Source organism: Trichoderma aggressivum (genome assembly GCF_033847375.1).
Source record: "Trichoderma aggressivum f. europaeum strain CBS 100526 chromosome Unknown scaffold_004, whole genome shotgun sequence".
Lineage (NCBI taxonomy): Eukaryota > Fungi > Ascomycota > Sordariomycetes > Hypocreales > Hypocreaceae > Trichoderma > Trichoderma aggressivum.
This window is the reverse complement of record NW_026946370.1, coordinates 301,102-327,489: the sequence shown is the minus strand read 5'-3', so window position 1 is coordinate 327,489 and position 26,388 is coordinate 301,102. Positions and strand designations below refer to the sequence as shown.

Genomic DNA, 26,388 nt, shown 5'->3' with positions numbered 1-26,388 from the left:
CTAGCATATATGTATGCTTTTTGCTTTGATGCCAATCGCTCGATAGGATACTCGTCGTTTTGCGACTGCTCAACACCAGGGACTCGCAAGATCTCGTAATATGAAGTAGAATGTTGCAAATAGCGTGAAGAATGAGAGATGGAAGAAGTAGGAGGAAGGAAAGAAGAACAAGGAGAGAAGAGAAAGAATATAGTCGGGGGGGCGCAAGTCGCCGAGCCAATTGCCCAAGCAACGGCTTTGGCCAGTCCTTATACTTTGATAACTAGCACTGATAAACTCCAAGTAAACAATAGGAGAAAAAGTCAAAGAGCGCGTTGATAACTGGCACTGATAAACCCCAAGTAAAAGATAGGGAAGAAAAAAAGTCAAAGAGCGCGTTGATGTTTTTCGAGAGGAGGCGCTCTTTTGAACTCTGGCCAGCCCAGGGAGACGAAAACTTTATGGTGAATCCAGATAGCCACGCTCCTGGTGATTTCTCCTGGCGACTTCTCCCGGATGTCACTGCGTCCATCTCTTGATTTCTTTCGCATCTTTAGTTGCTCTCATCAAAGTCGATCCCTGCCCGGTTGTTCATCATTAGTCTTCTTTCTTTCGCCCGTAAAGCAGTTGCAGCAAGATACAGCAGACGAAACGGGGTGTTGAATCAGGACGGTGTAGCTTTCACAAGAAAAAATAGAAAAAGCCCCAAGATAATAGACTCAAAAATGCTTTCTTGTTATCATTCTCAACCTACACAATTTCCAGCCAAGAGTTGATGCCTGTTCCAACGACTGCCAAAAATAAACAAAAACAAACCTACCTTACAAAACTCTATCGGTTGAATAAGAAAAAGAGACAAAAAGGGGCTAAAATAAGTATGTACCAGAATCCCAGCAGTTCCCCCCATAGTGGTACTTGTCGTCATCAATAAAAAGTCACCAGTACGCCTCACCAGATGTATTCCTGATCCCCGTGCCTATTCCTCCGTGTACAGCCTCCGTCTCGATATCGTGTCATGCACATGCACCATTGTCGTCGACCCTTACTCGGGAATATCTTCTTCGTCGTGAAGCAGCACGTACTTGAGAATGTCGGAGAGCGAAATCACCCCTTTGAGCTTATTCTCGTCATCGACCACAATCAACCGGTGGACGCGGCTCTTGCGGATCGTGTCGAAGATGGAGTCCAGCCTGTCGTCTTGACTGCATGTGAAGATGCCCGGGTTGTCTTCGGGCCGCTTGCACAGGGCCTCGCCCACGCTGCCGTTTAACTCGTCGTAGGCTCCGCCCTTGATGCAAGGAATAATGTCCACGGCTTCAAAGGCATTGAGAACTCTGTTTTCGGAATCGACAATGGGCACGCAGCTGATGTTGCCATTGACCATGAGGTTGATAACTTCGAGGACGGTGGTTCCCATGCGCGCAACGAGCAGGTCGGTGTAGGTGCCCAGCTGGATCTCGCGAAGCGTCTTCTTTAGCAAGATTGTATTGTGTTCGTTGTTGACAGCGATAAACTTGAGTATTCGATACTGCGTGATGACGGAGATGACGGTCTCTCTACCAGTCTCTTCATCGACGTCGACGAGGGGGATCCTTCGCGCACGAGTCTTGAGCATGCGTCGAAGTGCTTCGTAAAGGGGTCTTGAAGGATGGACGGAGACGGATTCGATGGGAGTCGCCCCAATGGCTTTTTCGATGTCTAGGTACGTCACAATTAGCCCTGTGCTACGACAATTGCAGATGAGGGGGGGGGGGGGGGGGGGGGGGGATAAGCACCTCGCAAACTGGCCAGGCGGAACTGATCCAGCTTGCTCATCTCATCGGGGAACTGGCAGTGATACTGGATCACATTGATGTAGTCGGTCGCCGTCAGGATGCCGGCGAAGCGCGAACTGTGCGAATTCCATAGAGGGGCAGACACAATGGCTACAGTAGTTTCCCATTAGCACCATGACAAAAAGTAGCCCCCAAGGTGGTGCGGGGAGGCGCGGGGCAGAATAGAGAGCCCGATATCGTCCTGGAGTTGGTTGATTGATTGATTGATTGATTCTACTCACAGTTCTGGATCAGGATATTGAGACTCTTCTTAATGAGCAGATCCGTGTCGAGCACAATGAGGCGGAAGGATAGGGGGAGCACATCGTAGCTGGTACGCTTGCGGAGGAAGTCCCGGATAGCTTTCTGTGGAGAGGCAAGACGAGGTCAGCAAGGGAGGCGATTGGGAAGAGGGCGTGGAGGAAGAGGAGGAGGAGGAGAAGCAGAGACTGGCAGATCTCTCCGTGGGAGGCCAACAAGAAGAATGACAATATGAGGATAGGCAGACGTACCAAGCCTTGTCGCTGCTCCTTATCCAGGGGACTCAGAGGCTTGGGATCGGGCACATCAGCCATGGCGCCAGCGTTGAAGAGATACGACGACGGGGCGACAAAAGGAGGCAGCGCAATGGACGGCGGACGAAGCTTGAAGCCCGGCGCCGGAGTCGAGGCGGGTTCAGACTCAGCAGAGCCGGGAGTAACAGCCGCCGATGGCGATGCAGAGGCAGATGCAGAAGAGCCGGGCGAGGATCGAGGAGAGGATCCGGGGGACGATGCAGGGGATGCAAGGCTGCGGCCTGGTGCAGATCCGGGCTGGGCAGCGGGCGACGGCGATGGTCCAGATGCAATAATAGCAGTAGATGCGGGTGCAGATGTAGATGCAGGATCTGGTGCAGCCGCGGATCCAGGAGCTCCGGCGCTGTTGGTAGTGACGATGTCGCCGCCGTCAGCGGTGATTCCAGTGCTGTCAACGTTGATTCTTCTGCTGTCGTTGTCGAGTGAATTGTTGCCGCTGCTGATGTTGTTGTTGCTGCAGCTGCAGCTATTCCCACCGGCGATGGCGTTGTTGATGCCTGGTCCAGCTGCAGATGCCGCCGCTTGTCGGCTCCAGCCTTGATCACTATCGCCAGGCGCATCAGCAGGTGCGGGGGCCAGCTGAGCGCTAGCAGCCTCTGCGCTCTCCTCCATTCCAGCGTGTCACAGGCGCTGGGGCTCGGCTGATGTCAACTGGGCTTTTGGGCTTATGTGGTCGTGCAGTGCAGTTTGTCGCGAATCTGCATGTACGGAGTCAGACTCCGATTTGGCCGTGGTACTTTTTTTTTCTTGGTGTTTTTGGTTTCGGGACAGCAAAAGACGCAGTCAGTTCAACGGATGCGACGAAACAGGCAGCGCTGCGGCCGATCTCGACGGCATGGATGAGTCCAATTACTGTACATGTATCCGTATGTACATACAGCGGCTGCGGCTATTTGTTGAAAGGTACAAGGGAATTACACCTAATGGGGCGGATTCCGCAGTACATACATGGATGTCATGGATGTACCAACTCACATCTCATGCTCTAGTACCTAGGTGCTGTAGAGGTAGATGATGGATTAATTTACATCAACAGATACATACATCCAGATTGCCCGATGCTCACGCTTGGAGAAGCAGCTTTGGCGGCGATCTGCTGCGCCATGTGTCTGAGGACGCGCTGTTTTGGGTCTAGACAGGACATTCATGGGTCTCAACGGCGGTTGTCTCGGGCGTGGTATTTGGCCCATACCAACATGGGATTCATTTAACTGAACAGATGGTCCAAACTGTGAATTGCATCCATTCAATGGCAAGTACTACAGGAGGTAGACACAGTGTTTTTGCCGCTTTATACTTTATATTGCTGAGGGAACCTTATCAATGATGTACACTCTGATAGGTAAGGTAGATAATGCAACTCTTGATAACAATTCGTCATGCCCGAAAATGGAAGCATCACAGGCACATTCAGCCGCCAACGTGTCGAGACAAGGTTCAGCATTGCGGCCGCTGCACACCCGGGGCGACTTGATTGTCCCAGCGTGCAGCAAACACGGCGCCGGCACACACCCTCTTGCTTGTAGTCTCGTGTTATCTATCACTTCATGCGCCTTTGATATGCGACAAAGGCAAAAAGGCAAGTCATGCTACGCCCGTGCAGAGTCATCCCGTCTGACGTCACCGCGCCGGATTCATCGTAGACCCTTCTTTCGCCGCCGAATTTCTGCAGGGTAAGGTGAGGTGAGGCGATCCCGTTTGGTGCAGCTGCATTAGCACATGTTGCTGCTGACTGTTCTGATGCAAAGCAGTTGGACGTTGAACTCGTCTGCCCGTGGGACACGATAAGATAACGTACATGTACGTAGACAGCCTACCTTAGTAAGTACTAACGTACGTAGGTCAGTGGTGACGGTGACGGTGACGGTGATATCAATCGACGCATGCATATGTACGAGCATGTACCTACTACCAAGGTACCAGTAGGGATTTGTGGGATGGATGGTGTTTGAATTCGACTTTTCCCGAGGCCTTTTGAGCAATTACGTGCTCATTGGCTCTCAATTGACCTTTGGAGTCGCATTTGAGTTTCATGGCTTATCGTCCACCGCCAATTGTCTCTCCATCCATCCAGGGTAGCCAACCAACTGAGGATTAGGCAGAATGGAATTGAGTCAAGATCAAACAAACTCGATGCGTAGGAGCGCGTTCCATAATGTTCTCTTGCATTAGTAGAGTACAGCATCCACGCCGAATTCAGATTACCCAATGCTTCGTATCCGTGGCGACATTCTCTTGTATCATCAGCATCGATCCGGCGGTCACAAGGTGCAGCCAACGTTCGAGCCGAGCTCCATCAAATCTGCACATCTCCGCCTTTTGATCCACGAACATGCCCAAGCCAGCCCCAGCGAGGCTATCGAATGTCGGGTTGAAAATTTTTCGACCAAAGAGCCTATGCTCAACTCGTCATTTATTATCGTCGTAGCCGCCGATACGCCTGGAAAAATACACAGACGGTAGGACTGGCGCAGCCAATGGGCTCCTTGACAGCTGGACTCGCAGGACTTGGTTCCGCTACATTACATACGTGGTTGCGGACCCCGATTTCCCCCTCCCCCTCAAACGCAAGAGTCCAACCCAAGCCAAGACCAGACACTGCCTGAACCAGCATAGACCGCCGATTCGCATGTTCGCTGGGCTGGGCCCCGAGCGCTGCGAATGAGGCGGCGGTTGGCAGATACCCATGCCGCCATGCCCTCACAGCACCGTCTGGCGTGAACACGTAGGATCCCGAACACTTGTTCATGCCGCGGTGAAGAGGTGCGAAATGGCCCAATAGACGGCGGTAGAGGAGGCGTGAATACCTAAGTATGTACTTGATACAGATTGTAAGACGGAGGAGTGTCGTGCTGGCCGCTGTTGTGCATATACAAGTACGGAGTACGGAGTATCACTAGCACCAGCATCAATGTAAGGACAGGCATGCAGCATACTAATCTTGTACAACAATAGGGTGCATGTTTCATGCTGCATTGATCAGCACCATACACCATCCATACTGTACATACATCCACGTAGATGCCTGATAGCAGGGGTTGGACTTGGACCGTCCAAAACTGAAAAGATGGAAACCTAAACCCGATACCACCTCGCCTCGCCTCGCCTCACCTCACCTCGAGTGAGTCTGAAGAAGCTGTTTAAACGACGTACATACTGTACAGTAGCCACGCCTGTCCTCCTCTCTGACCGCAGTGGGCCACCACTAGATGCCCTTCTCCAAGCAACTGTGGCCGCATATCGTCCAATTGCCCGCCTATCTGAGCCCTTGACTACTGCCTTAGTGCTGCCAGCAGACTCCGTATGACTATTCCCAATGCCGCCCAAGCAAGTGGCCGCCGTGCATGGGGGTCTTGTCGCGGGAGTACTTGGGCGCGGCGTGGGATTTCCACGGCTGCCGCAAGTACCGCCTCGACCCGACTCAACTCGACCATGTCCATGTCCATCAATGTGCTTGTGACGACTTCAGCGACCCCCTGCGACCCAAGTCCAAGGCCTAACCGTCCAGTCGAGCATTGGTGTCCAGTCATTGAAGTCTGTCCCTTCCAGAGCCCAGCCTAGCCCTTGCCCTTTTTTTATGTTTTTTTTCTTTCTTTCTCGAAGCGATCAATCCGATCTTGAGAAATAGAAACGCATTGTCACCGCATCCATCGCCCACGGAATCCTCCTGCCGTCTCCTCTGTCTGCCCCCTTCTCACCCTTTTTGCTCATGCTTATGCCCATTTTATGCCCTTGCTCTCTGCTGTACTCCGTATCGAGGTCCATCCCAATTCCTGCCCACCGCTCTCTCTGCAAGCTCTATACACTCAAGTTAATCCACATTGCTAGTCCCTCCAGGTTTCCCGTCTCTCCCTAGCTCTCGAGGTCAAGTGCCATCAGTTTGATTTCCTAGGGCTCCTCTTCAGTGGACTCTCCCACTGCGGTTGCTCGCTCTAGCGGCCCTCGATCGCGCCAGCAGCCACAGCAGCAGCAGCTTCGGACCCGCCCTTTCGTCACGCTCCCGTTGCCGTGGCCCATCGGTGGATACACGCCTGATACCTGGCGCCTCGGCCTGCCACAAGCGTCGGCGGTTGTACTTGGCCCGTAGCTGCACAGGTACCCATTTAGAGGTGGCGCTAGCGTCCACTGCTACCAGCTCCATCACCACCGCCTAATAAGCACCGCCAGGGCCAGAGCCAGAGCAAAAGCATCAACAAAAGAAACAGCAGCATCTTCCATTCTCTCCCTCTCCATCCTCTCCGCCCGCCCAAAGTCGATCAAAAGCCCAGCTGTCGCCGCCATGGGTATTTGCAACTCGACATGCTGCGGAGGTGAGCGAGTCCCGATTCCGTTGCCCGTTTCAGTCTTGATCCGACTTTTTCGTCGCCCCTTCTCCGAGACTCTCTCTCTCTAACTCCCGTTTCTAGGGCGAGCCCGCGATGGCCTCTACGAACCTGCCCTCGCCGATAGCGAGCGAGAGGCGGTTGCCGACCTTCTTCAGTATCTCGAAAACGTGCGTCTGCCTTGCTGATGATGGCTGTCGATGCTGCTGGCCGTCATTCTTCCCCCTTTGCCGATCCTGGCTGAAAGCTGACTTGTTTCTACGGATGCAGCGCGGCGAGACCGACTTCTTCTCTGGCGAACCGCTCCGAGCCCTCAGCACGCTGGTTTTCTCGGAAAACATCGATCTACAGCGCAGCGCCAGTTTGACGTTTGCCGAAATCACAGAACGAGGTATGGCCATCTCGGGCAGCTGGTCTCTGCAGCTGGGCATCACACAAGGGCGGTGGCGCCGGTGCTAATACCGAGCTTTGTAGATGTCCGCGAGGTCGATCGCGATACTCTTGAGCCCATCTTGTTTCTGCTACAGAGCCCCGATATCGAGGTCCAGAGAGCTGCCAGTGCGGCGCTTGGTAATCTCGCCGTCAACAGTAAGGAAGCCCTTTTCACCCGACCAAGCCCGATCAGCTTTCTAACTACTGCGTGCGCGTGCATCTACAGCCGAGAACAAGGTCCTTATTGTCCAGCTCGGTGGCCTGACGCCTCTGATCCGACAGATGCTCTCGCCAAATGTCGAGGTTCAGTGCAACGCCGTGGGATGCATTACAAACCTGGCTACGCATGAGGAGAACAAGGCCAAGATTGCCCGGTCAGGGGCTTTGGGCCCCTTGACTCGACTGGCCAAATCCAAGGACATGCGAGTTCAAAGGAACGCCACCGGCGCTCTTCTCAACATGACACATTCTGGTGCGTTTCTTTGCATCAACTTTTCTTTGATTTCACACCGTCTCACTTGGCTTCGGAAATTTTCAAGCGGAGACGGCTGTGACGCAATGCGCTGGGCTGCTGCTAACCGCACACCTTGATAGACGAGAACCGGCAACAGCTGGTCAACGCTGGCGCCATCCCCGTCCTTGTCCAGCTCCTGTCTTCTCCAGATGTCGACGTCCAATACTATTGTACGACCGCCCTGAGTAACATTGCCGTCGATTCCAACAACCGCCGGAAACTGGCCTCCTCAGAACCCAAGCTTGTCCAGTCCCTCGTAAATCTCATGGACTCGTCCTCGCCCAAGGTCCAGTGCCAGGCCGCCTTGGCCCTCCGCAACTTGGCCTCCGACGAAAAGTACCAGCTGGACATTGTCCGAGCCAACGGCCTCCACCCCCTTCTCCGCCTCCTCCAGTCATCGTACCTACCTCTCATCCTCTCCGCCGTCGCCTGTATCCGCAACATCTCCATCCACCCCCTGAACGAGTCTCCGATCATCGAGGCCAACTTCTTGAAGCCCCTGGTGGACCTCTTGGGCTCTACCGACAACGAAGAAATCCAGTGCCACGCCATCTCGACGCTGCGAAACCTGGCCGCTAGTTCGGATCGTAACAAGGCGTTGGTGTTGGAAGCCGGAGCTGTTCAAAAGTGCAAGCAGCTTGTGCTGGACGTCCCCGTTACTGTTCAGTCCGAGATGACGGCTGCCATCGCCGTCCTTGCCCTCAGCGACGACCTCAAGTCTCACCTGTTGAACCTCGGCGTATGCGACGTCTTGATTCCCCTGACCCACTCGGAGAGCATCGAAGTGCAGGGCAACAGTGCTGCTGCCCTGGGCAACCTCTCATCCAAGGGTAAGAAGAAGCTTGCTGGCTATCCTCATCCCCACTCCTCAGCAGCAGCATGAAGCTAACAGACAGTTTGACAGTTGGCGACTACTCCATTTTCGTCCAGAACTGGAACGAGCCCAACGGTGGTGTCCACGGGTACCTGTGCCGCTTCCTCCAGTCCGGTGACGCCACCTTCCAGCACATCGCCGTGTGGACGCTGCTGCAGCTGTTCGAGTCCGAAGACAAGACCCTGATTGGCCAGATCGGAAAGGCTGACGACATTATCGAGAACATTCGACTCATTGCCAACCGCCAGGTTGCCGATCCCGAGGTCGAGGAGGAGGACGAAGGCGAGGTGATTAACTTGGCCCAGCGATGTCTCGAGCTCCTGGGCCAGAGCGGCGGATCCAAGGCGCACATTGAGGGCTAAATGGCCTTTGCAAGCCTCGAACAGAGATTAGCAGATGACTCGCAAGTGCTGCTCTGGAACCGTGAACCAGGTTGCGAGGAGGATTAGCGCGGCATGGCGAAGGCGACGGTGTTTAAGGCGTCTCAAGCTTTGTTCCGGATCAAGCCACGAGGGTCGCTGCCTTCCCATCCAAGCTTGCAAGTCTGTTGGGAAGAGGCCTTTTGCCCTCGCATCCTTTTTTTTTTTTTTGTTTCTGCGGGCTTGGTCTTCAATTTTTCGTTTTGATAGCTTTTTTTCTTAAACTTCCCCGCTCAGCGAAGAATTCCCGAGGACGTGCTATTTCAGGAGAGTCTCGTTTCTTTCTTTTTATTATACGCCAGCCGGAGAGAGAACCCTTTTCCGAGGGACTGGGAGGACAAAGTGCCATGTTCCAAGGATGCAGATGTCGGCTTGTTCTCGTTTTTATTCGTTTTTCAGTTTTCCCTTACCCCTTTCCTTTGTACAAAACATATTACGCAGACAATGACTGCGACTCGTTCCGCATGCCTATTGGAATGAAAGTAGAGACAAAGATGACGACGGCGGACTTGAGTGGTTTGGGCATGAGCAAAAGCAGATGTAATTAGACAAGGATATTTGACATGCTTGACATGCAACTGCCCGGCTATTGGCCGATTGTCTTATCTAGATGTTTTGGTGACTGGAGTTTAATGATGCTATGCGTTACTTGGTACAGCCGCGCCTTGTTGCGCGGATAGTATATGTCTTGTTCTTGAGTGATGAAATGTCGTGAGGAATTTTCATGAGTCTATTTTATCGAGGCCGTCCTTTGCCCATTGGCGATCCTTCCAGGGCAGAATCTTGCCCATGATCTTGCCCTGGACCAAGGCGAGTGGTAGCGGGCCAAACTGTCTGGAGTCTCGTGAAGCCGGGAGGTTGTCGCCGACGATCCAGCAATGGCCCTCGGGAACCTGTCTCCGTTTAGTCTCGGTATATACAGACACGTTTCACAAATACAAATCTCATTACAGCAAGCAGACACAGAAAAAAAAAGGCTTACCTGAATCATTTGCTCCTCGCCGGGCTCTCCCGGCGTGCCCAGCGAGACATAGTCGCCCGGCATGCCGACGATGCGCTTGACGCCGTTTTGGCTGGGGAAGATGGGGATCTTGTAGAGGACGAGGTCGCCGACTTTCACGCCGCGGCCGAGGCGGTACCGCATGTCGGCGGCGATCCAGTCGCCGTCGACGGTGAAGGTGGGCAGCATGGAGGGGCCCTGGGCGGGGGAGACTTGGAGCAGGTGGGAGAGGGTGAGGTGGGCGAGGCAGGTGATTTTGAGGGTGGAGATTGTGAAGCGGAGGGGGTGGCCGATGAGGTGGGAGATCATGATGGCTGTGGTGGTGTTGACATGGCTTTGTGTGAGATGAGACTGGGTGAGATGAGGTTGGGTGAGGTTGAGTGTTGTATGTTTGTATGGTATGAGATGAAATGGATGTTGTGTTGATTTGAGCTGAGGGTGAGGTTGGGATTGAGTTGAGAACAAGTGTTGTATGAGAGTTCCAAGTTATGAGGCTATTCACAATTACATGTTCATGGGGAATTGTTAGTCCTTGCAATACGCACATGTGATTGGCTAAAGTGCCTTTCTCTAACTAGCGTCAAGGGTCCATCTATACTAAGCTGTGACGCTATATTTTTCCGATGCAGCTTCTCACTCTCTCTGTCTTCCATTTTCTTTTCCCCTCCATCGAAATGGATTCACTACTAGCGCCGACCTAGAAATATCAGCTCCTCGATCTCTGTTTATTCCCAGCTCCAGTGGCTACAGTCATTGAGTCTTCCTGCATGTTTACGACCAACATCTAACGCACAATGGCTGCTACTCGCTGCGTCTGCGACTCTGCGAGATTCGCTTCCTTCTTCTCCCGGCCCCTCTTCTCGACCGTTACCTGTCAAGCTTCAAGACAAAGCTTGCTGCAGCACGTGCCCTTGACACCATCTTCTTACTCCATATTCCTATCTCGACCTTGTTCACGGCAATTGAGATGCTACGCCGGCACTTCGCGTCCTTACAAAGGCGGCAAAAAACCCTCGGCGAGCCCCCCCTCCGACGAGGACCCGGACAAGGACCGCGGATTCGACCGCCGCTTCACGACGCAGCGCGACATTGAGCGGTCCGGCCGCGACCGCCCGCCGTGGGACCACGAGATTACCGATCCGCAAATCATGGTGATTGACAATGGCAGCGCCGAGGGCCCGCTGGCGACGCGGTACGTGCTGACGAAGCTCGAGGAGGGCGAGTCGCTGCGCATGATGACGCCGTACGTGCCGGCCAATAGCGAGACGGGGGCGCCGGCCAAGTTCGCCGTGTGCAAGATTGTCAACAAGAGGGACGAGTATGAGCGGCAGAAGCAGCTCAAGGAGCGCAAGAAGACGGCGGTGGCGGCAAAGGCCAAGACCAAGGAGATGGAGCTTACGTGGGCGATTGGCGGGCACGATTTGGCGACCAAGCTACGGCAGATGGGCGGGTTCCTGGGGAAAGGGATGAAGGTCGAGCTGATGATTGGGAAGAAGAAGGGGGGGAGGGCGGTGGAGATGGATGAGGCGAAGGATGTTTTGAAAAAGGTCCAGGAGGAGATTGAGGCGCAGGGGGCGAGGGAGACGAAGAAGGCTGAGGGGCAGGTTGGGGGGACGATGAGGCTGTATTTGGAGGGTATCAAGAGGTGATGATGTACGAGTATGGCCAGGTGTTGAATCTTTTTTTGGTTTGGGTATTCTGTGTATAATAGAAACAAGATGTACTATATATGTGTGTACTAGAGAGAGAGCCTATATAACCCGACCCCTGAAGATGGAATCATCCACGTCAGGCGGCAACGTCGCTTTAGATGGCTGCAAGATAATTGCCACAATTCCCACGCCAGTCCGTTCTTTTATGAAGCCAACAACGCCGAATTCCCACGAAAGAAAGAAAGAAAGCAAACAAGCCCCCCCCTCCCAGTTGTCGCCATGATCTTTTCCGTCGCCCAGTCATTAAAACCCATTTACATAATCTCGTCATCGTCATCATCCAGCACTGGTGGTGCAGGAACCGCAGCTGTAGTAGTATTGGTAGTCTTGGTCTTTGCGCCATCGTCACCGTCCATGTCGTCGTCCGTCTCCCATTCACCACCGTTAGCCTCGTCGCCGTCCTCGTCGTTGCCGCCCTGACTCAGCACCGCAAAGGCATTGGCCCTTGTCTCCTGCACGTCCTTGTTGATGTCGTCCCACTTCTTGCTCCGGGCCTGCACGACCTTGGCCTTGCCGAGGCTCTTCTCGAGCTTCTTGCCGGTGCGCTCGACGAAAGCCTCGGCCATCTCGAGGCCCTTTTCCTGGCGCCGGCGGCCCTTGGCGGAGAGCTGGCGGCCGCGCCGGGATTTTTTGGTGACGCCGGCGGAGTGGCGGGCGGCGAGGACGGATGGGCGGGCGGAGGCGGAGGAGTCGGATTTTGCGGAGGGGAGGGAGACGTCTTTGAGGGACTTGTCGGTGTTGATGGAGGGGGATGTTGCGCGGCGGGCGGCGCGAGAGCGTTTCGAGGGCGCTGTGGGTGAGAGGGAATCGGGTTAGTTACGATACTTTGGAATTGAGTGAATGGAGAAGAAGGATTTGATGTGACGAACCTCTCTTTTGTGTGGGAGCCATGGTGAAGGAATTGGGGAGAGAGAGTTGAGTGTGTTGCTGGTGATGATGGTTTGAGTGGATGGACTTTTTTGTGTGGTTGGAAATTTACAGACTGGGCGGGTAATCGATAACCGATAAGCCGCCACGGGAATTTATCGACAGCGGCGGTAAGTGGAGTCCTTTTCCGTTGCGGTTTGCCGTAAGGGTACGTACTCCCGGAGGCTATTTTAAGCTCACTGTGACGATGATGGAGATGGACATATATTTAGAGTTGAGCGTCTCTGGGAGGGTCGGGGTGCGGAATTCTATCATATATATATATATATATATATACATAGATGTAGCTGATGAGTATGGGATGTTCCCGCTAAAATTGCATAAACATTACTGTTGTCGGCAATCACCCAGAATGCCTCTATATAAGGAGTCGAGTAGTGTGTCATTATATTCAACCAAGAAATATACGAGCTCGTTTTTTCTTTCTTTTTCTTTTTTCATGATTTTTTTTATTTCATTTTTCCTCGTTTTTTATCTTCAAGCCGGTATTTCATACCTGCTCATTGCTTGCCCACCATGGAAACGACATGTCGGGCTGTATGGAGCCCATGCCCCAGTACGTCTGCATATTGTCGAGCGAGAATGAGTTGAGCGAGTCGGCGCTGCATGATCCGTCAAGGTCAGGCCCTGAAATCGACGGCGGGCCCGGACTGGGCAGGATCTGGTGAATGGGCGTCCTGGGCTGCTTGCTGTTGTTACCGTTGATGCTGCTGTTGCTGCTGCTGATGCTCCCCATGGGCAGCCCCAGAACCTCACGGGCGATGGCTTGAACCTCGTGCAGATTGCTACCGGCCTGTGACCATACGTTGGCCATGGCCTTGTGGCAGCCGATGCTCATGCGGATCTGGTCGCGTGCCACGGCGAGCTTCTGGCCGCGGAGGGTGTAGCGGCAGGCGGCGAGCAGGGAGAGCGTGCCTGTGGTCAGCATGCAGACGACAAAGGGCGTGTGGCTGCAGGGCTTGGTGGGCAGGGCGAGGAGGCCGATTTGGGCCTCGGCGGCACGGATGCACTTGATGGTGTGGACGGAGCGGAACTCTGCATTGTCGGAGCGGGTGCCTGCTGGCGGGGGAGTTGAGCAGCTTGAGATGCATTCTAGGGCGTCAAAGGCGCAGTTGGAGAATGGCCGGTGAAGGCCTACAGTTGTTCTGTGGAGAGAGATTAGTATGGGAAACAGATAGAAGGATATTAGTCAGGGAGGCTTACGCATGAAGAGCCATCATGGCTTGGAATATCAGCTCGTCGACTTGACCGTCCGCTGAAAAGATGTCTCTTTTGGACTCTGGCAGCAGCAGCAGCCATCCCTCGATGATGGAGTCGACAGAGTCCAGGACCCTGGGCGACGGGCCTCCCGTATCTGATGAATTGGGTGGTATCGAGAGGGCTCTGCACATTGCAGATGCCATGCCGCGAACGGCGCCTATTAGATAGGCAAAGGATGAGAAGACGGTGTCTTCAGAGCTGAACTCGCGGGAGTTGAAGTCGTCCAATGTTTTTGGATGCGGGATATTCTTTGGCCAGTCGTTAGCAACGATATTTGAGTCGCAATATTCAAACGAATGATGCAAGTGCTTACCCCTTCCTCGTACTGTTCTTCCTCACATGGAAGGTCTGTCGTGGCTTCGACGGAAAATGTGGCAAAACCGGCGTTTCGCTTGATGGCAGAGTAATACGCATCGATAATGTACACCTGCCACCATGTGCGCCGCCAGGACTCCTCCAGTACGGCATCTCCCTCTCCGTGGTCTGCGGCAAATTCACGGCGGTGCATTCCCGCGTCGAGTGCGAGCTGGATCGCCGTGTCTATGTGGTGTCTCGACTTGGCCGTGTTGCCGCGCCAGTACATGCTGGCGGAGAAGATGGTGTGACACTGAACCATGAAGAAGTTGCCAGGTGTTGTTGGCATCTGAGCAATGGCCGAGGCTGCGAGATCTTCCAACTCTAGGCATTTGGGCCGCAGCGATGGCTGGTTGCTGCTTAGATAGACGCTGCCGATGAAGCGCATCACGTACACCAGTGGCCGCAGCTCATCTTGCCGTATCGGATCTTGTAAGTAGCGCTCTAGGAACCGGCGAGGAAGTACACAAGGGTGATAACGGTGGAAGCAGTTGTAGTAGACGTCGATGAAGGCATCCCTGGTGATGTCGACAGATTGCAGGTCCGTCGACGGCAACACAACGCTGGAAGTAGACCAAGAATCGTCTGGAGGCGTGTACAAGCTGGGATCGACGACCGGCTGGTGCGGAATCAGGCTGGGTGGCAGGACGTTGTTGAGTTGAGACACGGAATGAGACCGAGCCTCGGTGCGTCTCAGCATCACCTCACCACTGAAGCCTCCATCGATGCTCCCCGCGGGCGAGAGCTGGCCACCGTTCCTTGCGGCAGACAGAGCGGCTTGGTTTCGACGAGCAGCTAATGCAGCTCGATCAAGACCGCCGCGTCTCGACTTTGCATAGCTGCATTCCTTGTCCTCCTCGATGCAGCGAGCACACCGCGGCTTCTTTGCGTCACAGCGGACGTGCCGGGTTCGACAGGGCAGACAGGCTAGTGACACTCGGCTGCCGGAGGACGGTTTGGGGGAGCCGCCCTTGCCGGCCGAGAGTTCAGAGTCCGGATCCATGGGTTGAGTTGTGGTGTGTCTTGTGAAGGAGTTGTTGGTTGGCTTGTGAGTGAGCGGCTTCCCGGCAGGCTGCTGGTCTCTCTCTCTCTCTCAGTATGTGTCTCTCCGTCACGGCAACCTGATCGATGATTGATAATCGGCTGGACCCCTAAAACCACGGTGGGGGATATCCACGACAATGCGGGCAGCAATCTCGCTGGCAATACGTCGAGTCCACGAGGCCCTTCGAGTTTCCAGGGGGCATGAGGAGGGCAATTGGTGAATTGCAGCTCGGGGCCCAGCGCGTTGTATACCGTTTTGGACCCCGCGGGTATCCGATCCGGGTATCCGCCGAATCGGATACCCGGCCGGTTCGATTCAAGCTTATACCAGCGCCGTCCGGAGATGCAAAAATCTCAGCGCACGTCGACGCCGCATCCTTTGCTCGTAGAGCTCTGTGGCTAGTTCGCAAGAGTGGGAATGCTTTGGGGAAGCGATTGGAAGGGATAATTATGGCCTTTTTTTTGCTTAGAATGACGGGGGCCCCGGCTGCGAAATGGCGCGTGTTTGGGACCCGTATAGGACTCTGACACTGTACGTGATGCATGCCACTAGGATACGCGAAGAAGCTGCCTAGGAAGCTGCTCGGAGACAATAGAAGAACTTGGGTTTAAGCTCGTTTAAAGTCTGTTTCTAGTGCTTACGTGGATTGTATGCGGTTTACGAAGAGAATAGTCCGCATAGAATCTGTGTGCGCGATGAGCAAGTTGAGAAGAGCGAGTCCTGTCTTTTGGCACAACTTGGGTGGGCTTCAACATGAGTTCCCGCTGCTGCTTCAATACATGTATGCAGGTGTCTACATGAGCATAATGTAAGCAGCCACGCAAAACCATTGCCGGAAAGGTAAAATAACAGACTGCGCGGCATGTCCCTATTCTATAGAGTATAAGAGAGAGGTTGGCAGTCTCATCGTGCGTAGGGAATCTTTCTCTCTCTCTCCCCCTCTCCCCCTGTCTTACTTGCCTGCTGCAAGTTGACTCGTCCTAATACACGTAAATGCAGCCTTTTGCATATGTTCGCCGTCCTCTCGTCCACAATGCCGTTTACGGTTACGCCGGAGCTGCCCACCCCCGTCTTTCATTCCGCACGCTAACGTTATTCTTATCTTTGTGTCAAATGCTCAACTCGGCACAACCGTTAGTCGTACTTCCAGTGGCGATGATCCCCGGGTTGCATGGTGGAGATTGAAACTGGAATTCCCACGAACCGGTCTTTCAGAAACAATGGCGGCGGCCTCAAACAGTTGTAAACGCCTCAAGTTCTTTCCTCTCGGGGATCCATGACTAAGGTGTTGTGAGTCCATCTCGGAGTGGCTTGATCCCGTCACGATTCCGATTTGAAACGGGTGGCCACCCGGGTATCCGTTTTGGGAACTCGGGATAGACGACAAAGGTGAAATGGCAGTGACGGCTTTTCGATGCGCAACGCAATGCGCAACTGCGTCGTATGTTTTTTCTTTCTCGGAGGAACCGGTTTTCGTGAGGTTTTCGTCTGTTTCGCCTGTCTAGAATTGTGTATAAAAGGGCTAGTTGGAAGTTCTCGTTTCGTATTTTTCAAACTTAGAAGCAAATCAAGCAATGTTAACGCATCACGTCAGACGCAACCTCGCAACTCGTCAATATAGCACAATCGCCATGGCTCAAAAAATTGTCATTGTTGGCTCTGGGTTTTCCGGCCTCTACAGCGCCTTGGCCGCCAGGCGACTCATTGAGGAGAACAAAGACCGTGTCGGCAATGGCATCGACGTCGTGATGGTTGCTCCTGAGCCCAAGCTGGTCACTAGGCCGCGCCTTTACGAAGCCAACGCTGCTGGCATGTCGGCCCCGCTGAGCGAACTTTTGAACGCCACGGGCGTTGGGTTTGTGCGAGGAGTTGTCGATGTGATCCGTACCAAGGAGAAGCAAGTGGAGGTGGTTGATCCCACGGGTGAGCGATCGAGCATCTCGTATGACAGGCTGGTGCTGGCGGCGGGAAGTCGTGTGGTGAAGCCAAACCTCGCCGGTCTGCGCGAGCACGCCTTCAGCATCGATACCATCACCGATGCGGCAGAGCTCGAGGCCCATCTTCGACGCTTGGCGGCGCTGCCCTCGAGCCCCGAGAGAAACACCGTGGTTGTGTGTGGAGGTGGGTTCACGGGCATCGAACTCGCCACGGAACTCCCTCGGCGCTTACGAGCAATTCTGGGGATGGCTGAGAAGGTGAGGGTCGTTGTCGTCGAAAAGGCGGATGTCATTGGCCCTGATCTGGGCGAGAACCCTCGCCCGGTTATCGCCCAGGCCCTCGGCGACCTCGAGGTTGAGACTAGACTGGGCAACGCCGTGGCTTCGATCGATGCTCGCGGAGTGGTTACGGCTTCAGGAGAGCGGATCGACGCCCTCACGGTCGTCTGGACGGCTGGGGTGGAGGCCACGCCCCTGACTCGACAGATTCCCGGGGACAAGGACAGGCAAGGACGGCTACTTGTCGACTCTGATCTTCGCGTCCCGTCAAGCCCCGACGTCTTCGCCACCGGCGACGCGGCTTCTGCCCAGACCGACGACAAGGGTAACCGTACGCTCATGTCGTGCCAGCACGCGATTCCGCTTGGCCGTTCCGCCGGGCACAACGTTGCTGCCGATCTGCTCAACATTCCGGGTCAACCATACCTGCAGCCTTCGTACGGGACGTGTCTCGACTTGGGCGGCTGGGGCGCCGTCGTGTGTGATGGATGGGATCGAAAAATCTTCAAGTCGGGTGGACCGGCCAAGGAGATTAAGAACTGGATCAACAGTTGCGTGATATACCCGCCCAAGGCAAACGCAAAGGAGGCCTTTGAGGCGGCTAACCCCATGGTTAATCAAATCTCGGTCCTTTGAAATCAAAGATTGACAGATTTGTAATTCGCGTGCTTTTGTTTGAGCGGGCACGGTGGTTTGAAGCTGTTCAAAAGTTAGTCAAGCATTAGCAAGGAAATGTCTGCATGAGGTGCATGGCGGAGAGCGAGAAGAAGGGATGTTGGGAGGACTGATAGACTCAACTCATTTTAGTCATTGTGGCATGTAGCGTTAGAGTGGAGCATACAGAGTAGACATTGAATAGAGATAGAGTAGAGAGAATCCGATGGTGTTTGTGATTAATATTGTGCTCTTGGCGTCCGTGTAGCTGTGAGTCAATACGGGTCATGTATGTCGAAGCTGGGCAGGCAGGGGGTGATGTGGTAAGGCCCCCCTTTTGTGGTGTTGACACCAGAGTAAAGTATCAAATTTATCGACTTCTTCTCACTTGACAAATAAGGATGAAGTAACGCTTATATATAACTGTTGCTTTACCCATGTAGCTGTATAGGCGTTATCGGGTCTTTTTATTTTTTCCCCTCTGCTCTTTGAATCCTTTTTGGGAATCTTTACGCTGTGGGGTCGCTTGCTTTGCCACCGTTCCCGAATTATACGAGGTCGAGGCTCTTCATTAGGCGCCCGGTCGTGTCGCCGGAGATGTCATTTGCGCCTCTTTCTTTCCAGCATTTGCCATCTCCAGAAGTGAATTTTGCGCTTAGTCAGTCACATAAATAAAAGGTCAGCAATTATCAAACAAGGTATATATATAGTTAGAAAGACTGGCCATGGGGCTTGAGGGTGGTTTTTCTATGAGTGTTGTGAGCCGAGATAGCTATCCGAATTGCACCAGATCTCGAGATTCTCCTCTTGTAGCAACTGATGGGGCGGATTCAGGTCAGACACCGGAGGCCCCGGTCTCTTCTTCTTACATAAACTTCTACAGATGTAAACCAAATGCGGGAATCCGGCGTAGTCTAGGTCTTGTATTTGTCTAGGCTATGTAAGTAATTTTGGAAATAAGATAGAAAACCATTGTTACGGGCTTGGGTCCGCGATAAGTGTACGATGGCTACCGTAGCTGTAATCCACCCAAGGCTGTAATTCTGCATATTTTCGGCCGAAATAGTATGAGCAATACACCGCAAACTGGTCTGTAGATGAGCTGGTGCGCCGTCAAGCTGAGATTATTGATGGGAAGAAGTTGGTGAGTAACCACATACACAGGGGAGCTTGCGTTTTAGCGTAAACAAGCACCTCCAATCTTGGAATGATGAGATGAAGATGTAATTGATGGCATGTAAAAGAATACGACTAGTCAATTACCAACTACTCGGGAAGTAGAGTTCTCTAGAGATTCTGCTATTGAGTGCTCATCTTACCTCACTGATTTCCCAGTAATTGTGTTTTGTTATAGTGCTACATGCAAACAGGGATTAGAGCGCAGCCAACCAATCGCGACATCCACAGTGAGACACTGTTTAAGCAGTAAAAGATGCATTACAGTGACTGCCGCGTTCCGTGTCTCCTATTTCCTGGCATGTTTCCCTCTCACAACTAGAGTGGTGCAAACTGGCATTCAGCTGTCTTGAGCGAGAGGAGATGAGGAAATATCTGGCATGGGCGCGGCGCTTGCTCCAGAATCAGCTTCCTGATTCTCCCCAATTCTCTCTGTCGAAGCCCAACCACGCGACATCAGCGCCAGGCCTGAACATGAAGAATCTCTTCACCGTCGTCATAGCGGGCTCCCAGTATTTGCTTCATCCTCAGAAACTGGTATGATCCGACGTGTCCGTCAATGGCAGGTCGTCAGAACTCACTGTTGTTTCTAACATTGGATGGTTATTGTGTAGGGCACAATTGAGGAGACCATCAACCCCGATGCGCTTATTCCCGTCACTCTCCTCACGACAACTGAGATCAATACGGATCTGGAGGGCATCCTGCAGTTGTTTGCAACAGTAGACGATGTCTTTCAGCCTGACTTTGGTGGCATTCTGGTAGAGAAGCCCGAGAAGAATAAGACGATTGGTTTTGTCCACAATCCAGCTCCCCGCAGCAGAGCTCGGTTCAGTTTGCAACGGGCCGAGGTTGAGGCTGCTGCTTTTGAAGACCTGCCTTCGGGTCCGTATTTTCTCCATGGACCAAATCTTTACCAGGCATGGAGACTGTACGATGATTTCTTGGATGCATTCACCTTTGGGGTGATTCCTAATAGTATTAATGGTTCTGACGACGGGTATGTATCGCTCATTTGGGGGACTAAGTTGAATTGCCGGGGTAGATGCGTCTGACGCGAAATCCAGGTACGAAGCGCTTTCATCGCTCTCCGACAATGGTTCATCCAAGTCGATTGCGGTACCATCTCGACTCTACCATGCTGCACCGTCGATTCGCAAGCCTCTATCTGGAGTCCGTATTTCCGTCACGGACGCCGCGTCGCTGAAAGGCGTGCAGACAATTTTGTCGAGCCGATCTTGGTCTCAGTTGTATGGCACTGAAGCTTCTGAGACGGCAGAATTTGTCCAAAAACTAATTGACATGGGCGCCATAATCGTGGGCAAGACCAAATCATCGCAGCTGGATTCCGGGAGGGAATGGGTAGATGTGGCGGCTCCGTGGAATCCAAGAGGTGATGGCTACCAAGATTCAGGTGGAAGCGCCGCTGGAGCCGGAGCAAGTGTCAGCGGCTATGACTGGATGGAATATGCCATTGGTAAAGACTGTGAGTGCTCTTGTTGTGAATGAGAAGAAGTGAATTGAAGTTTGCTGATTATGAGCCTAGCTTTTGAGGGAGTTCGGGAGCAAGCGCGGGTTCATGGTGTTTACTCCATCAGAGCCTCTGCTCAGGCTGCATCTCTGCAAGGATGGAGAAATGATTCGCAGTAAGCCTTGAACGATGAATATTTTGGGGCAATATGCCTCCCTTTTCCTTTTGTGTGAGCGTCAAGACTAATTACCTGACATTACTGCATAGGAATTATGCTGCAATTGGCTTGCTGAATCGCAACTTACACGACTTGCTCAGTCTTGCTCAGCTCACATTGAACACGTCAAACGCGAACATGCCATTACCCAAGCGCATCATATATCCTTTGGATTTTACCTCGACCATTGAAAGTGACCAGGCCCAGGACGATAAATTTGTCGCCATGTTGGAGCACTTCCTTGAAGTCAAAGCTGACAAGATGCGTCTATCCGATGCTTGGGATGCGCATCCGCCAGAGGAAGCCAACGGGCAAACCCTTGAAGAATATATGAAAGAGGTGTGTAAGAAATTTGCCAAGTATGAATTTCTCCGATGTCCCGTCACCTGCTGAATATGACGCAGGCTCCCTTTAGCTCCTTTTGCTCTGATTTCTATCATGAGTATCAAGACTTCCGCGGTGATTACAAAAGCAAGTTTGGTCGCGAGCCCTACGTTGAGGCCACGCCTCGATTTAGATGGTAAGTGGTAAGCTCACTGCATGCATTACAGATCCATGGACTGGACAGGCATGACTGCAGTAAGCAGGTCAAGAGTGAGTGTGGGCGAAGTAATGCTAAAGAGCTGGCTATCAGGGGCATCGGCGAAAACGAATCGAAGCAAGACTACGCCATCCACCGCGAGCGCATCGAGGTATTCAAGAAATGGTTTGGCGACAACATCATGTCGACGCTCGGGGATTCGGAGACTATCATGGTCCTCCCCTTCGGCCCTCATACAGTGCAGTATCGCGATGACTTGCCACGGTGGGTTGATGACATGGTCCCTATAGATTACTTGCAGGATTCAGTGCATGCAGCTAACATCATCTAGACCGCCGAGCAGAATCGACGGCATTGGCCCCGAAGCCCTCGCGCCTCTGTTGGGACTGCCGCATCTTGTTATTCCCTGTGAGCTCTTCTCGAACACCTTGGCGTTCATTTCCCCCATTGCCGTCCTTCCCCTTTGAGCGATGCTGTACTGACGAATCGATAAACATGACAGTCGCACAGACATCCTACCATTCGCGAGTAACCGACAAAGGCGAGAGTCGTCCGTTTACCGGCTCCATCATGGGCCCTCACGGCGGCGACATCATGATCCTTCAGCTAGCTAAAGCAGCGTTGGGACGTGCGGAATGGCGGTCGCGGGTCGATACCGGGCGTTGGGCGTTTCCTCAAGGGTATGAGCCGGAATGAAAGCGAATGAAAGCGCAAGATGAAGGCGAGAGAGATGGAGAAAACGGCTGTCCACACCACACGTGTGTGTCATGGGTTCCCGGCTAGTTTAGACGCACGGGTCCGCTGCGATGCTGTGCGATGCGATAGATCGGAAGCGAATTGGCACGTTTGAGGCGCTCAGCTGGGCTTGACACGCTCGTCCATGCAACAGGGGCTTCGGATGTCTTGTTGCTTCGTTCCATGGATGCGGGGATTGTGAGGCCTGCCGCGATGCCGTATTCGAGCCTGGCCGAGCGCCACAATATGTGGTTAAATGCGCAATCTCTCCACCGGGATGACGCTTGTAGATGTTGAGTCTGAGACACTTTGGGCGTTGATGAAGGATATCCAGACGCCAGACACCAGAGCTGGGTGCGGAGAAACCCGCAGCCTGTAGAGACAATAGCACCAGGTCAAGATGAGACATCCGAGAGTTGGGGGCGTCTGGATCGTGTCACCGGCCGATCGACAACGATTCGTCTGTCGGCCGAAGCCGGGCTAAACCAGCGGAAGCTGTGGACACGAGCCGCGGGCGGCTCCCCAACCCTTGCCAGGATGGAAGAAAGCCTGGTTGCATTGCATGGTGCAAGGATGAGGCAAGCAAACAACCCTTCGGTCGCTCTCCGTTGTCCGATGACCCTGCTCCGGGGAAGCTGTTGGCTGGAGAGAGAGAGAGCATTGACGATGGAGAAGAGAGAGCATTGGATGATAAATTCTAGGGCATTGACTGTTTGCTAGAAGATGTCTGGTGCCTTGGCCTCACTCTCTGCTGCTACTTATATCGGCGGTTGGCGCTGTCTTTGCTCCACGGGCTCATTCCCAAGTCCCGCAACGATTGGCATCATCTCACCCATCTCATTTATACCATTAATTTCAAAAGCACGCACTGGATGATATCTAACCATAACGATAACTATATCAAACTGCAAGTACAAACATACCGGGGAGCAAGACGCAAAACTGCCCTAGCAAGCTACTAAATCGGCCTCTCCCGCAAACCACAGTCATGGCAGTTGGATCTGCCAGGGACAAGTTCCCCAATGACCTCCTCCTAGTCCAGTTCCTCCGCTCCGCAAAGAGATGCGCCGGCCAAGGACCCTATATCCATGACCACTTTGGGTATGAAAAGAGCTTCGAGGAGCTCATCGCAGACATTTTGCGCATGCGCGACCTTGTGCGACAGCAATTGCCGGCGTCTGCATTCACCGAACGAGGCGTCTTTAAGGACGAGACTCCGTATGTTGCTGTGCTGACAAGGAGTGGCTATGAGTTTATGGTTGCCTTTTTTGCGACTCGAGTGCTGGGAGGAGCACCCATTCCCTTTGGTACGTAGCAAGACGACATTGAATTCACTGTCAGGAAGAGCCCAAGCTAATCGATTGTGATGGCGTCATCCAGGATCTGGCATTCTCCCGGAAGAGGCCCGATACTTCGTCAACAGCTCCAAAGCGTCGTGTATACTCGCGGGACAAGATTGTTACGAGAAAGCCGAGCGAATTGCCTCCATCTCCAACGGCCCGACCGATTCCAAGACTATATCCATACCCATTGTGTGCGACTCCGAGCCTGTAAAAGAGATTGACGTTACCATCGACGAGACGCTCAACATGGATCCTCGGGGGCCTGGTCTGGTGATTTTCACATCTGGCACCACCGGGCCTCCAAAGGGCGCTGTTCTACCCAGAATCTGCATGGTTTTTCAGCCGGATGCGCCTGCAAACTGCCAGACTGTTTGCTTCCGGCCTCCTCACTGGCTTGGCGGTGCCATCAGCCTGGTTGAGCCTATGCTCACGGGCAAGCAGGTTCACATACTTCGGGAGCGAGCCGGTGTAGAGTATATCTGGAAAGCCTTCCGCAATCACCAGATCACGGGAACAGGATTTACGCCAGGCGTTCTGCGCGAGATGAAGGAGTGGCTGGAGACTCAGAACGAGGATGAGCAGGAAGAGTATCTCAAGGCGTTTAAGAGGATTGGTGTGATTCATTGCGCTGGCGCCATGGTCTCACCTTCGGTATTGAAGTTCTGGAAGAGCAGAACGGGATTGGTCTTTAACAATGTTTACGGATCAACGGAAGTTGGAGGGCTTGCAACATTCAAGTGTCTTGACGGCACAGAACGATCGGTATGCTTTGCAATGAAGTTTCTTCTAATGTGATTAGTAAATTAACAAAGTGTTTACAGGATGCGATCGGTGTCGCATTTCCAGGCATCAAAGTCAAACTGGCCGATGGGGACCACGGAGAGATTTGCGTCAAGAGCCCATTCATGCTAACACAGTGAGTTTGTATTATAGAAACTGCCCAACTCCAGGAAAGAAATAAAAGAAACACTGCTAACAAGGCTTTCAAAGCTATATTGGTGACGAGGAAAAAACAAAAGCTGCATTCGACGACGAGGGGTATTTCAAAACGGGAGACTTTGCAGAGCTGAAAGATGGCGAATACATTTTCTCTGGCCGCGCCAACACCGACTGTATGACTTTTCCCACGAATTACTCCTCTATTCAAACCTTTTTTTTTTTCCCCTATGGAACCCTAGTGCTGATTAGTATGCTCCTAGACATCTTGTTTCGCCACTATCGCATTCCTAGCGTTCAGGTAGAGGTCGCACTTACAGCTCTCCCTTATGTGACCGAAGCCTGCGTCCTAGGCGTACCGGACCACGAAGCGAAACAAATATGCGCCGCCGTCGTACGCCTCACTCGCGAGCAAGAGCAGTTGCAGAGCAGATATGGCGAACGAATCATCGACCTCGCTCGCCTCCGTGCCGACATGAACGAGACGTTGCCGAAATATATGCTTCCCGTGCTGGTCAAGATTCTTGGCCCTGGAGAAGAGATGCCGCAGACGGTGTCACATAAGCCTATCAAGAACCAAATTATTAAGAAATGCTTCGGGGTGGAAAAGTCGTGGTCTGCCGAGAATTCCATCCCCGGGGTGGAGTATTGGGGAAGCATGCCTGCTCCAGAAGAGGCAGACACGAAGCTGTGGGATTGGCTTGGCTTACAGCGAGCTGATTTCAAGGCCGAGGCATAAGAAACCGGCAATGATGACGAAACTGGAAAAGAAAAAGGAAAATAAAAATGAAAAAGATGACGAAACCGAAACCGAAAAAGAAAAAGAAAGAAGAAAGATATATGTCGCATGGTCCAGCCATGGACGGAGAGATGAGACGGCGTGATCTGTTACAGCTTGAATGACTTTGGCGTTGGTATCTGTACATGTGTCCGAGTATATGTATGATGGCGCATTTGGTGGTTTACGACTATTGTATTGTTTAGCTTCAATCTCCGGCAGACGTATGTATGTTTTGAATAGATGATGATGAGATGATTTGACGACATGATGGATCAGAGACTTACACGAATTAAAGGTTTTCGAGATGCATGTATGGAATAGTTGCATGTTAGTTTCCTAAAGCCTTGTTTTCTTGGCGTTCCTATCCTTGGCCTTCTTCTCCCAGTCCCAGGTTTCGTGCCTTTGGGGGTCTTCCAAATATCTTCCCAAGGAGTATCCGTGATGATTTTTCTTGGAGCTGTCTTCATGTTCAGAAATGTCACGTCTTGGTGGGATACTGATCAAAAATCCTACCTTGAAGATCCTTGGACTTGTCTGTGCCGTCGCATCATTAGCGATGTCGCGCTGCTAGCGTCTCATCCTGAAGCTGCTCTTACCTTGTCGATCCATGGCCTTGACCCTGGCCCTGGCCATATCCATTGGCGGGCCGGCTGCTAGAGCCCTGTCTGGAGTCGTAGTTGGAGGGCTGTCGTCCAGTCATGATTGCTGAAAAGAGTAGAGAAATGTTGTGTTGAACAATACGGTAGGCTAAATAGCTAAGATAGCTGGTTCAACAAAAGGCTGTATTTAGTTGCCGGATTAAATATTCGAATCAGGTCCTAGGGTTTATTTGATTGGTGGTAGCTCAGTGGAATAATATGTAATGTGAACAATGGTAATGAAGAGAAATCTTGATGTCTCATAAGAGACCTGGTTTTATAGGCATTGAAGGCATGAATATTCTAGATCTGAACTACTCCCCTGTGAGGCCTCTCTCGATTAATGTCCATGTCCCGGAACATTATTTCCATTTGATCAGTGCAGCTGATACATTTCAGTTTGTTTGAAGCCTTCTAGGTCATTTGTGTGTGCCAATCGCCACGTGAATACTA

General features: G+C 52.7%; 10 protein-coding genes across 10 annotated transcripts; 6 read left to right on the top strand and 4 right to left on the bottom strand.

Annotated features, from left to right (window-relative positions):
• Window positions 1–1,021: 1,021 nt before the first annotated feature.
• On the bottom strand, window positions 1,022–2,980 carry Triagg1_1674 (uncharacterized protein; the record flags this gene model as incomplete). The annotated part of the gene is made up of 4 exons (XM_062895770.1): window positions 1,022–1,677; window positions 1,755–1,904; window positions 2,036–2,159; window positions 2,306–2,980. 4 exons carry the CDS (start codon window positions 2,978–2,980, stop codon window positions 1,022–1,024), a joined length of 1,605 nt encoding a protein of 534 aa, XP_062759213.1.
• A 1,596-nt stretch (window positions 2,981–4,576) lies between these two features.
• Triagg1_1673 (uncharacterized protein) lies at window positions 4,577–5,033 on the top strand (the record flags this gene model as incomplete). Its single annotated transcript, XM_062895769.1, has 2 exons — window positions 4,577–4,827; window positions 4,874–5,033. The coding sequence occupies 2 exons, from the start codon at window positions 4,577–4,579 to the stop codon at window positions 5,031–5,033; spliced, it is 411 nt and encodes a 136-aa protein (XP_062759212.1).
• A 1,614-nt stretch (window positions 5,034–6,647) lies between these two features.
• Window positions 6,648–8,872, top strand: Triagg1_1672 (uncharacterized protein; the record flags this gene model as incomplete). The annotated part of the gene is made up of 7 exons (XM_062895768.1): window positions 6,648–6,678; window positions 6,775–6,860; window positions 6,961–7,081; window positions 7,165–7,278; window positions 7,349–7,594; window positions 7,717–8,466; window positions 8,541–8,872. The coding sequence occupies 7 exons, from the start codon at window positions 6,648–6,650 to the stop codon at window positions 8,870–8,872; spliced, it is 1,680 nt and encodes a 559-aa protein (XP_062759211.1).
• A 779-nt stretch (window positions 8,873–9,651) lies between these two features.
• Triagg1_1671 (uncharacterized protein) lies at window positions 9,652–10,238 on the bottom strand (the record flags this gene model as incomplete). The annotated part of the gene is made up of 2 exons (XM_062895767.1): window positions 9,652–9,822; window positions 9,912–10,238. 2 exons carry the CDS (start codon window positions 10,236–10,238, stop codon window positions 9,652–9,654), a joined length of 498 nt encoding a protein of 165 aa, XP_062759210.1.
• Window positions 10,239–10,723: 485 nt separating this feature from the next.
• On the top strand, window positions 10,724–11,578 carry Triagg1_1670 (uncharacterized protein; the record flags this gene model as incomplete). Its single annotated transcript, XM_062895766.1, has 1 exon — window positions 10,724–11,578. One exon carries the CDS (start codon window positions 10,724–10,726, stop codon window positions 11,576–11,578), a length of 855 nt encoding a protein of 284 aa, XP_062759209.1.
• Window positions 11,579–11,895: 317 nt separating this feature from the next.
• Window positions 11,896–12,532, bottom strand: Triagg1_1669 (uncharacterized protein; the record flags this gene model as incomplete). The annotated part of the gene is made up of 2 exons (XM_062895764.1): window positions 11,896–12,431; window positions 12,511–12,532. 2 exons carry the CDS (start codon window positions 12,530–12,532, stop codon window positions 11,896–11,898), a joined length of 558 nt encoding a protein of 185 aa, XP_062759208.1.
• Window positions 12,533–13,058: 526 nt separating this feature from the next.
• On the bottom strand, window positions 13,059–15,185 carry Triagg1_1668 (transcriptional regulator family: Fungal Specific TF; the record flags this gene model as incomplete). Its single annotated transcript, XM_062895763.1, has 3 exons — window positions 13,059–13,713; window positions 13,772–14,076; window positions 14,142–15,185. The coding sequence occupies 3 exons, from the start codon at window positions 15,183–15,185 to the stop codon at window positions 13,059–13,061; spliced, it is 2,004 nt and encodes a 667-aa protein (XP_062759207.1).
• A 1,616-nt stretch (window positions 15,186–16,801) lies between these two features.
• On the top strand, window positions 16,802–18,079 carry Triagg1_1667 (uncharacterized protein; the record flags this gene model as incomplete). The annotated part of the gene is made up of 1 exon (XM_062895762.1): window positions 16,802–18,079. The coding sequence occupies one exon, from the start codon at window positions 16,802–16,804 to the stop codon at window positions 18,077–18,079; it is 1,278 nt and encodes a 425-aa protein (XP_062759206.1).
• A 1,557-nt stretch (window positions 18,080–19,636) lies between these two features.
• On the top strand, window positions 19,637–22,198 carry Triagg1_1666 (uncharacterized protein; the record flags this gene model as incomplete). The annotated part of the gene is made up of 9 exons (XM_062895761.1): window positions 19,637–19,810; window positions 19,888–20,273; window positions 20,341–20,759; window positions 20,820–20,919; window positions 21,012–21,300; window positions 21,366–21,481; window positions 21,542–21,766; window positions 21,834–21,954; window positions 22,013–22,198. The coding sequence occupies 9 exons, from the start codon at window positions 19,637–19,639 to the stop codon at window positions 22,196–22,198; spliced, it is 2,016 nt and encodes a 671-aa protein (XP_062759205.1).
• A 1,027-nt stretch (window positions 22,199–23,225) lies between these two features.
• On the top strand, window positions 23,226–25,255 carry Triagg1_1665 (uncharacterized protein; the record flags this gene model as incomplete). The annotated part of the gene is made up of 5 exons (XM_062895760.1): window positions 23,226–23,544; window positions 23,618–24,342; window positions 24,402–24,496; window positions 24,571–24,692; window positions 24,780–25,255. The coding sequence occupies 5 exons, from the start codon at window positions 23,226–23,228 to the stop codon at window positions 25,253–25,255; spliced, it is 1,737 nt and encodes a 578-aa protein (XP_062759204.1).
• Window positions 25,256–26,388: the final 1,133 nt, after the last annotated feature.